Source organism: Battus philenor, unplaced genomic scaffold (assembly GCF_028537555.1).
Source record: "Battus philenor isolate CCGP_79_NKW_IND1 unplaced genomic scaffold, ilBatPhil1.0.hap1 SCAF_13, whole genome shotgun sequence".
Lineage (NCBI taxonomy): Eukaryota > Metazoa > Arthropoda > Insecta > Lepidoptera > Papilionidae > Battus > Battus philenor.
Window position 1 is genome coordinate 7,324,114 of NW_027181675.1, and position 12,372 is coordinate 7,336,485.

The window sequence follows — 12,372 nt, forward strand, 5'->3', positions numbered from 1 at the left end:
TCAAAACCTTTATTCAAATCCTTAATTGATTTCTTAGTTATCTAAATAAATTTTGAATAAAAATGTGAACATTTATTTCTTGTTTGACTATTTTATTTTGAATTTTGTTCATGTTAAAGAAAAGAAGCAGCAAATTATAAATAATAATATTTCGACCAGTTTAGATATAATTATGGTTTATTTTTAATTTATAAAAGACTTGAAAGTTATACAAATTATGAGAACATAAACATTGAAAACGTACACGTTAAAAATGTCTTTATATATTATATCGATTTCTTATTTTAATTATTCTGAAACATGATTAAAGTAACGTCAAGCAAAGTCCTATAAAAATGTGGTTACTGATGTAATTAAGATGTCATTCTGGAAGATGCAACGAGAATAAAGAACATGAAAGATATCAACTTCAATACATGTACATACACAATATCTCGTGGAGCGTAGGGAGTTCGTAGCGGTAGCTCTACGCGTCACCTACGCAACGAGGACACGGCAAGCAACCCGTCAGTATATAACCGCAGCGACCACCCTCTAGCTCTCATTTGCTTTCATAAGCCATCAAGGGGTAACACGGAAGCAAAAGCTCTTATCCGTTATATATCAGTGCTCGTTGGCATACAATCCGTGGTCTCGGTAAGATGTTTTTATATAGTATTTATATTTTATATTATTTATATTTTGTTCAGTAATTATATAAAAAAAATTCTGACCACTTATAAATACCATATTATATCTATTTAAAGGAAATCTTTAACATTTTCACAACCTTAATTTAATACCTTATTTTAGTTCGCATATCTTAAATGTATGTAATTATTAATAATCAAAAATTATTACAACTTACACCTATCTAGTTTATTTTGACAGATTTTTATTTATATATTAAAGCAAATAAGTCAAAGGTAAACGAAAAGTTATTGTTTATTATATTAATAATAAAGAAATAATTATATTTATTCTTCTTAACTAAAAAGGAACTCCTGTAAAGGTCATTAAATCTACGTTTTGAATCAATAAACTCGATTTTCTGTTAATTTTCTGGCAAAATATTTCGATAAGAATTTTTGTAAACTTAATCTATTTTTATTTCCTGTACTGGGAAACATATTACTGAATTAGATTAATATGACTAATTATTAAATTCATATCTATCTATACAAGTTTTATATTATTAAAGTCGTAATACAGGGTAACACTATATATTTTACTAAAGTAACATTACAAGCAGTTCTATAATAAATTTAACAACTTATCAGTTGCAGTATAATTATATTGTTAAATACTTAGCTCCATAAATAAGCTCATAACTTTTTTTTAAATTTTATTAACCATATTAATAAATTAGTATAAACTAATGATTTGTGGATTGGCTGCCCCCTGATTTGATAAAGTTTAAATTGGTATTAGTTGTTAATCTGATTTGTACGACCACGGCATGATCTAATTAAATTTGAAAACTCGTTACCTTCTTAAATTTACGTAATTGTGCTTTTACCAAATTGAATCGGTTATAAATATCAATCCGTTAAATTCAATTATAAATATTTGGCGGTATTAATATTTACAAAGAAATAAAAGTAATAAACAGTAAATTGACTTCTTGTATAAACTTTTTATTATGATTCCACATACTATTTTATATTTCAATTAATATTAGGACCGTTCATTTACATTTATTCGTGGTTAGTATTGTTAAAACCAATTTGATTTAAATTATTGCAAATACTTAACGGGTAAAGATCTTCTCTACATTCTTTCAGATTCCGAGTCTCATAATTTCATCGCTTTACCGACTTTTCTCTTTCCTATTGATCCTTTTAATTCTTCTATGGTTGACATTCTTTAAATGTCTGTTGCCATTTAAGTCTTAGTGCTTAGGTTAGAGCATCTTGTGATTTCGTTTTACTTGTAGGATTTTTCCTCCTTTTTTCTTTATTCCTTATTCCGAGCATACTCCTCTCCATTACTCGCTCGCAGTCAATTCACATTAAAAAATCAAAAGTAATTATTGATTTATTTTATCATTTATATTTATTAAAGAACAGAAGTTACAAATCTAAATTTATTATTACAAAAGAAATAAACGAAGGCCGCAATATACTTAATTTGTAGAGATTAGTGAGAGTAAATATTGTAATTATTATGTAATTGTATTCAACGATATTTATAAAACAGATATCTGATTTAAAAAATGGAATAATTTTGTTGTATTTAACAACGACACATTTTTTTCTAAAATTTTATTTTTTTATTTTCTAAAATTTTATTCTTTAAATTCTGCATAAACCAAATATTTAAAATGATTAAGAAATGAGTTTTCGCTGTTCAAGGATTTGTTTGTAATACATTCGATGACTTATATTTATAAAAAACATGTGCAATAAAAATTTTAAATATAACGGAACTGATGTCTTCTTAAAAACTCATTTTCATTATGATATGAACTTCATTACAGTGTATGTCGTATAAAATGGTTAGAGTAACTTAATGAGAAAAGTTTCTCATGTAAAATAAGTAGTGCATGGAGAAAGTATGACTGATGATATCTCTATATAATAGATGATATCGAACCTTTGCAGTTATTTCTCAAGTAGCAGTAAGGTAATAAAAAGCCTGGATACAGTAATACATATCATGAATAAGGTTAGTCTTGCTTCGTCTTAACTTTCTCTCGTTACTGACAGTTTATTTTTTAAAGATAATATATTATTATTATAAACTCGGTAAACATACTATAATCGGTACTTTCATATCATATATTAATACACGATGAAACCTGCGGTTCTTAAGTTTTATTTTAATTTTACTTGCGAGCGATTTTATTCAAATATTTTTAAATATCCCGTTTAATATTACGACTAAACTCATAAACAAAATAAAAAATTTAAATGTTTAAACAATAATATATTAAATATATCATAAAATTAAGCCACTCAAAATTGCGTATTTCATAGCATTTACACACAAAAGAAAAGTAGATAAAATGTCGTATTGGTTTACGTGAAATCTTTTTAGGTTACTGGCAAATTACAATCCTTTAAATGTATTCCCAAAAATTTTCTCCGTAAGATAATTTGTGAAACACATTGATTTTAGTAGATTTTCCTTTTACGAAAAGAAAAGAAAATAAATATCTTGAATTTTTCTTAGAGGTAAATCACGCGGAAAATGTTTAAAAGCTTTATCTTCAATGATATTATTAAAATGTATCGCTGATATCGGATGATCTTATACTTTATTAATAATATTTTTATATTATTTATTAACAATATTTTATTACATTTTTTCACAATCAAAGCTATTTAGTCAATCATTTCGACTGATCGGATAGAGTATGGTTAAAATTTCATATTTTATAGTAAGGTGAATTATGTGGGTATCTCTAATAAAGAATGTGTCCAGTTTTTTAAGGATTTCAAATAGCAAGAAAATACGTATAAAGAATTTTACTTAAAACTTATTTGCAGCGCGAATTTTCAGGAGAGGATTATGGGATATAAATTCAATTACGTTAACTCTACACTAGCCTACCCTTCAGCCACTTTCCTTATGGTCGTTTAAAAGCACGTCGTTAAAAGCTTACGGGTAGAGTTTATGCATCGTGATCGACTTTTAACTAGGCCGAGACGAAAAGCGTGTTATTTTATACTATCTTTCCTTTAACTCCATCGATCATGCATACAAATATTCTGTACATTGTTATTCTAAACGCTCTTTAAAATCAGTGCCCTAGGTTAAAAATTAAAAAAAATCTTTATTCATCACATGATGCTCTATAATAACACCTGTATGGGTGATAAATGGCTCAGACAAGAATAGTCGAACGAAACTCGATGACAACAATTTTATATTAAAATTATTTAAAATTACATATTTAATTAATATTGAAGGATCTGAAGGCGAGTACAACATTTCGAAGTAACGCTTGGGATCTTCTTTGAACTGTACTGTGTAGTTAGAACTGTAAGGTGTACTGTATCGTTGTCATTTTTGTAAATATATAGGAGACTGAACATTGACAAGGATCTTATTTAAAAGTGTATACACACATATATAGCCCATAAACAAATTTACTGACTCGATGAAATCGATTGTTAGATATACAAACATTGTTTTGTTCTTTACATTATATTTATCACACTTCCTGGGAAAATCGGTAAAGTTTTTGTGGGCATAAAATAAATATTCATACACGTACTGAAAAGCAAAAGTCAAACTCTTACTTCCTTTAAATTTCGTTCGTTTAGATATTTTACGCACATCTTTCACTTTACATTGAACCTTTAATGTGAAACAAGTTTTAATTTGAAATAATTAAAGCAATTAAGGATCAAAGATAAAGAAAATTTTCTGAGGAAATTATATGCCATAAAATAGTCCATCAGAGTTATACCTCCGTTAGGTTAATTATTCTGAACTATTGTAATTATTATAGCAAGTATTACTTATAATTCACATTTTTTTTATGTTTTGTATGTTTGTCTAATGATAAATAAAATCTATTAATAAAATATACTTGCGATGACGACTCAGTCCTTTAAGGTTAAGAAGTGTACTGTGAGCAAATCCCCAAGGGTTTCTAAACATACTATATAAACGGTAAACGTACGTTTTTTATCGTCCAACAAAGTCAACTCTACCCTTATTCGTGTCTATTACGATTTCATAAAAAGTTCCAATGTCGTTTTATTTTTTCAGAAGTGTTGCAGCTCAATATTTTGTTTAGTTTCAAATTTCTACAACACGTATTTTTTTATATAACTCGTTTTTCTTTTGATTTCATACAATTAGAAGTAAAAACATTATTATTAAGATTGCCTCTGCTATTTAGTTTCCAAAGGAGAGGCAACTGTTTCCTAGGAGTACCATAATATCACACATCGATCGCCAATCCGCCTGTCAAGCGTGGCGAATTTGGTATGTCCACCATAGATATCTTTGGGGGAGGCCTATGTCATACAGTGGGCGCCTATGGGCTAAAACGATGATATTAATTATTAGTACCATTTAATCGTTACATCGTTTTAAAAAAATAATGTGAAAGTAATTTCTAAATACACTATCAACTATAAGTTGCGTATTCAATTTCAAGGAGCAACACTTGTTAATTATATAAAATTACCACTGTTACTTAATAGTAAATAAAAATACCGCGAAGAAACTGTGATATCGCATATCTTTCTAATTCTATCATTAATAATAAAACCGGAATGATATAATATGAGATCCACCAAGCTGCACTACACTACACCATTCTACACCAGCGTGGAGAAGCAAACATTCTCTATGGTTCACGTTAACTTTATAGAATTAAAAATAAAAGATAAAAGCGCTTTAAAAGTAAAAGCCTGTAAAATTTCTTTAAGTCTCTCATCAGCCATCCAAATTAATTAATTGTAAAGGCCGTAAGCTATACACAATTCCTTCAGGGAACTTTAAATATCGCGTCGTCCTATAAACTAAGCATGCTCACGGGTTTCTGGATGACACGACGACAATAAGAGATGCAAAATATAAAATAATTCCCAACCAGCTAAAATCAAGTCATGTAACTATTATAGACTGTAGCATTGCTTCTTCGTCGTTACTTTCGTTACTGGTCACTATCTCGGTCGAGCTTATTTTTTGTGATCACTATACATGATTAGTTTTTAAAAATTAATATTTTAACTCTGAACTTTTTCTTCCATTCACGCAAAACCAGAATATATAAATCAAAATCATCTATTACACTAATATTTTATAAAATTGCTGTTTTTTATCATTAACTACTGAAACTAATTATGAATAAACTCAAGTAAAAACTTAAGATTGTTTATATACAGGCTCACATTCAGAATAATTATTGGCTCTAGTATCTATGAACCAAGAAGCATGGTATAGAACGTTATTTATACAGGCTTAACGAGTGATTGGAGTTCTTTTGATTATGCTACTGTAAAGCATCTATTTACAATCACCATGTATAAAGTGATCACTGTGAAACTATCATAATATATATTTCACTATTTATTCACACATCTAAAACTATTGATTTATATAGAGTGTATATTTGACATTTTTAAAACTAGCATCTATTAACAATCACCCTGGCTTATCATTATTTTATTTATAATTTCTAAATACAATTGATTTTTGGATAAGGTGTACAGGCAATATATTATTTGATAGCACATCACTTTAATTTCACTCTTTTAAAGTTTTTGCACCTAAAACCAATCATTCTGTATATTTTTATAAGTGTCATAATAAATATTTGCTAAAAACTAAAATGTTTATTAGATAATATTAATAACACCATTAGCGAATAAAATTTAAGATTAAAATTAGACGCTTCATAGTAAACGGTATAAAAAAGGGACGGAGCCCGTAGGTGTACCTGCCGCATTATGTTATCGTGTTATTGACATAATGGTTTTTTTCAAAGAGATAATAACAGCGCAATCGTGTGTTTATTTAATGTCGACCACAGTCATTCTTCCTTTTAATTAAAATGCAAGCCAGGGTTTATTTCAGGCACTGTAATCGACTTTTTCATAAATACCAAAGAATGTTACGTTTACTTTTTATACTTGACAATATTTCACAATGAAATAATGCAAGAAAAGTATATATTGTATTAGTAACATACCTATAATTTATGAAATTATTTTAATTTATTACCTATATTTTGATTAGAATTATCAAACCAAGTTAATTATTACATATAGTGGATGTTAAGGTGTTGGTAAAGGTGTTGTTAAGACACCAAGTCTTCAACGACTCAACGTGCTTGTCACAATATCAATTACGTCTTTTTTATTTCACTATTTAAATAGCTCCGTTATAAACATAGCGTACAAAAACAAAAATGTTCATCATATTTGCTAGCGAAAGAAATGAAAAATGACAAATGCAGTCAAAGCGTCTACGATTCATTCCAAAAGTGTGTGAAAATAATTGCTAAAGTGAAAAGGCAACAATAAACTATATCCAAATATTAAAAGCTTCTCTACTTAACTGAACAAACCTAATTCATTATCACATGGTATATAGCTTACTTGATACATATAAAATAAATTAAGCCATATTGAAAAAGAAAATAAATACTTGAATAATAATAAAAAAAAAACAAAAAAGTTTGATATGAAGAAAAATTATAATATTTTGCATTATTCACCATATTTGAAACTAGAAAGACAAGCCGAATTTTACGTAATCGATGTTCTTTGTCTTATTTTTTTATTAATATAATAATAACCAAAAAAGTTATAACCATTTTTATTCTATGAATTTTTTAATCCACTAAAAATTTTAATTATGCAAATTGGCTTTATTCTTAGACTTTAAAATAGGGTATTGTTGCAAATTAAAAATTTAGTTGATATTTATACATTAATTTGAATCAAACTATTTGATTTTTTTTGAAATATAGAATCTTTTCGTTATCAATGACTATGAGTAATTATTCTAAAGGCCATAATATAACAGAGATACATGTGTAGATGAAAATGAAATGCAAACTAATCTAGGTTTTTTACCACACAAATGACGTATTGTCTTTGTAAAAAGAAATAATAGAATTGCGGTCCTGTTTCATGTCCCAGACGACAGAGTCGTTATTTCTGCAGTTTTAAATGTTGACTCGTTCCATAACGATTAGACTCCGCGAAATGGAAACATCGTTCATTGTAATAGCCCTTTTTATAAAAACTTATAATAGCTTGCGGGTCTGTGTTAAAATAGCATTGATGCAGTAGGGCTTCTACCTTTATATTATATCTAAACAGTATACGTGTGCTTAACCAATTTGTTTTATAAATATAAAAAATGTGTATTGTTTTACAGGAACGTTAAACGGCATCAATTATGAATACATTCTCGACCTACAACAAGATGCTAATCATCTTAGCATCACTTGCTTTCTTCTTTTCTTCGGTTACTACTCTACAACTGGTAATGTCAACGTTTTAACTGTTATATAATATTTTTTATTAACACTTGTTAATATTACATCGCTAGCGCTGGATTCGAGAAACGGAAAACTGCTCATTGATGCGATCTTTAGGGAAAGCCTGTGCATTACAGTGGGCGTCTATTGGCTGACATTAATGAATAAATGAATGAGTTAATGCTAGAGTTATGATAGGCGGTCGTATCGATAAGAGCGATCACGTACATACAACTCTTGACTACTGCAGAAAATTGAGACTGTGGGTGTTTATTTGATTACATAAATAAATATATTGCATAACTGTAATACACTAGTAACCTAAATAAATAAATATTTATAAATAAATGTTAGGACAAAAAAGTGTATAAAAACCTAAAGATAATAATGATTTTTTGTTTTAAATATGGATAAATATTAATATTGATGTGAGGGCATAAACATATGTGATTATTGTAAAGATCATCTTGATTGTAGCAATTGTCGTCGTGAATCTTACATTACTAAATATATATACCGAAAAAAAAACTAAAATAAAACTATAAAAAGTTAAAAACAAAAAACCAAGTACTATCACACTTTTAAATTTTTTGTTAAACAAATAGGTTATATAATAGTAGTTAATCCATGTTTTTGTATTTTAAAAGTGATAAATAGCGTTTTACATTAAAACAGGAGCAAGAAGGTGGGCCGTCGGAAAATACTCTAATATCTAGAATGGAGAGTCCTGATGAGCCCGACATGTCGACAGCCTGGGACCAAATAACGGCAGCCGCTTTGCGTAAACTAATCGCACAACTTGACACCGAAGACAGGTAGCTGGATCGTAATATATTATCACAGGTTTTAAAAATTTAATAATCGTCTTATATTTAAAACCCCGTAATGATGGATACGGGCAGCCATGGACCGGTTATTGCGGTGATCTTTTGGCAAGATGACATGATGATGGTGATGACGAACGCTAACAATAAAACCAACATTACATTGCAATATATTTTTATTTAATTGAACGTCTTGTAAGACAACGAAGATTTTACGAAATGTTGAATTGAATCAGTCCAAAAATAACGAACGAAAGTTTTATATATATTTTATATATATTATTTATATATTTTGTTTATTGTGTTATTTATTATCCAATATTTTAATTAAGTTATAAAAGCTGAAAAACAAAAAGCTACATCTGCTATACTTTTAAGAATTATTGTGTGAATAAAACTACATCATAAATTAACCTATAACATATTTTACTCACAAAATGGATCTTAAAAAACGTGGGATAAAAGCTTCTAATATCGCTAATGGCTCTAATTCAGTTTAGGTTACGAAATGCTCTTTTGATTTTTCTTGTGAAATTATTTTTTTGCTAACACCTTAAAATGTTGTGCTTATTAAAGAGGTAAATAAATGCTTAATTTTATGAATGTTTTATAAGTTTTTATTTTTTTATTGAAGGAAAGTAATAGTTTAGTTATGACACGAAGATTAAAGAGCGTAAAAGTTTTTGCATTATGAAGTCTTCCTCGTAGTTTTAAAGTATGACGGCCATAAAATACACTGATGGCATGAATTATTAGATTATAAAACGTGATCTACATTATACGATTTAATTAATATTAAATTGTTAGCTTTCCTGAGTTTTCAATTAAGGACTTTAAAAGGAATTTGATAGTCTGTACCACTTCACAAAGAATTAAACTAAATTTAAAAGAAGGAAATAATGAAATTATTTGATAATACACCTTAAACACTTTATAACAGATAACTTGCTTACTACGGCTAAAAAGTTTTGTAATTATTTATAACATCTATATATTAATGCATCATAATATTTTAATCTTAAAATTTGGTAAGAATATTTTTTCCTTTCACCGAGGAGTGATCAGGTAGAAACGTATTGGACAAAATTCCCCCTGCAAGGAGGGTTCAGAGGGCATTCTTTAAAAATGCATTTCAAACTATAGTTCCTATAGGTATAATACTTGGCACCAAGAATAGATTGTATGAAATAACATCCCATTGGCACTGCGGGCCTCTCGAAGAAGACAACGAATGTAATAAACAAGATTTTGAATATTAAGGATATAAATTGATTTTATGCTCAGGCTCGGACGAGTTGGACGATCCTGGCCACAGTCTGAGCCGAGGGGCTGGGGTCTGCGTGCTATTGACGGTCGTCTGGCGAGGCAGTGGCGCACCGACAAGAGACAAGTCCGCTTCCGTCAGTGCTACTTCAACCCTATTTCCTGTTTCCGCAAGTAGAGAACCACCGGACTTCTTTCTTCGACCGCTGCTGATTGATGTAACGCTCTTCACTGTTGTTGAACAAATATTTAACATTATTGTAAAAATTGTGTTAAAATTTAAATAAAATTCCTTGTATACGCAACGTTCGTTTCAGCTATATTTTGAATTCATAGACGTAATGTAAATATCAAAAGCTTGTAAAACAATATCCGTAAAGATTATTAATTAAAAAAACTTTTATAGAAAGTTACACAATCTCATTTCATGAGATTTATTTGTGCCAATACATTTATTTATTGATAATATTAGAGTAATGAGTGCGGATTAATGTGAACTAAGTCTAAGAAAATTAATAAAAATGAAGTATCTAATTCGACGTTTATCTCAAATGTGCCCTGATTCATTTTACATGAAGCAGTAACTTTAATATAAAAGTATCGTATTCTAATGCTGTTTATTCCACTTTGCATTTTAAATGGAACAACGACGATATTGCTTTCTTTAAATTTAAAAAGATTAAGCTCAACGTCTTTCCAATAACAAACTGAGATAAAAGAACTTGGTTTTTCATAAAACTTTGCATCTATGCCGCAGTAGAATATAATCTTTAAAAGGTTTAGAAGCATCAGCATTCATAAGAAGTGATATCTGAAATTGATATTTATACTCTTCCCACATAAATTATATAACTAATAATAAATCTATCTATCTTATTAAAAAGGAAAAGAGATTTTTTATGCATAGACTGCCTTTTAATGATTCTCTTACGTGATTATTATTTTCATTTTTTTATTGATTTTAATACATTATATTTGAGGCTCGTCGTCATCAATATCAAACATATATGAATACAAAAGATAAGCTAATTTTGAGGCTCCATTGTTAATTTATAAAGTTACTTAATCTTAATATCTTAGAAAAACCTTGATAGGAGTTCTTCTTGGTAACCTTTATATAAGTTTAGGTTTTTAAAAAAATAATATTTCGTACTTTATTCATGTAAGGGGAATGAATAGAAGATTTATCGCCGCGAATATTTAATTGGTAACATTTGTATTTTACTGCGACGCAACGAGATCAAAAACGCTGAGCGATGTTCCAGAGATTTTAATTATCAAATATCGCATATATTTAGTTTGATCCGTTTCAATTCAATAAAAGTGACCGCGATAGAAGGGGTCGTGAACTTAGCATGAATGTGTATTAAACGACTCCTAACATTTATTTAATTAAGGAAGAAAGAACATTATTACAAATTATGATAAGTATAAAATATAAAAAAATCTAATGCGTAATTCACACTGTACAGAACACATATATATAATATTCATGCTAAAAACGAGTGGATTTTTAAAATTTTTGTTTGCTTTTAAGAATTTGCGCATCATAAAACAAAACCGAGAGTACCATTTGTCTTCCGGATTACTTCTTCAAGGTAATGGCAGTTATGAACCTACGTCTACGATGATAAAACGCAAAAAAGTTCTTGGTATATTTTAATTGCGTCAGCAAATAATAACGCCAGAAATACGTTTACCATCTCTTTATGTAATCAGCGTCCCTTACCGGTATAAAAAATAATTAAGATTAAAAAACATTTACAATATTAGTACCGAAACCGCTGTACCGGGCCTTAAGTAAACGCGTGGCAGGGCGGGAGGAGATTCGGTTGCTCAAATCAAAAATAATAAAAAATTAGAAAAGGCTTTCAGAGATTAAATGTACATTATACATATCAATATCTTGAATTTTTTTAAGATGTTTAGTCTATTCGAAAAAAAGCATTGGTTTTATTGATTCAAATTTAAACTTCTACCATGCTAAAATTTATAAACGTTTATTTACATAAAAAAGGTTATTAGTATAACTAGCTTAAAGATAATAAACGATGGGCGGCCTGTATAATTATAAACTTTAACAACACAAAATATACAAATGAAAGTTGAACACAACGCGAACGTAAATTGTAAACAAAATTAATTAAGTTATGTATACCGTATCGTATTGGACTACACATGGAACCCTCGTTTTCATATTTAAATCGTTTTGATAGTTATCCATACGTGGAGTCGGTAACAAAATAAACTTTCATTGTTACGCTAGTATGAAATAATACATTTAATTCCATTTAGTAAAAATACTGTGTTTTAGACATTAACTAATGATTTTTGTAGTTAACAATTAATAAC

The 12,372-nt window shown here is 28.6% G+C and overlaps 1 protein-coding gene across 1 annotated transcript; it reads left to right on the forward strand.

Annotated features, from left to right (window-relative positions):
* The first annotated feature begins 555 nt into the window (after positions 1–555).
* AstC (Allatostatin C) lies at positions 556–10,198 on the forward strand. Its single transcript, XM_068777494.1, has 4 exons — positions 556–636; positions 7,831–7,938; positions 8,609–8,748; positions 10,042–10,198. Exons 2-4 carry the CDS (start codon positions 7,852–7,854, stop codon positions 10,196–10,198), a joined length of 384 nt encoding a protein of 127 aa, XP_068633595.1. The 5' UTR covers positions 556–636; positions 7,831–7,851.
* The last annotated feature ends 2,174 nt before the right edge of the window (positions 10,199–12,372 follow it).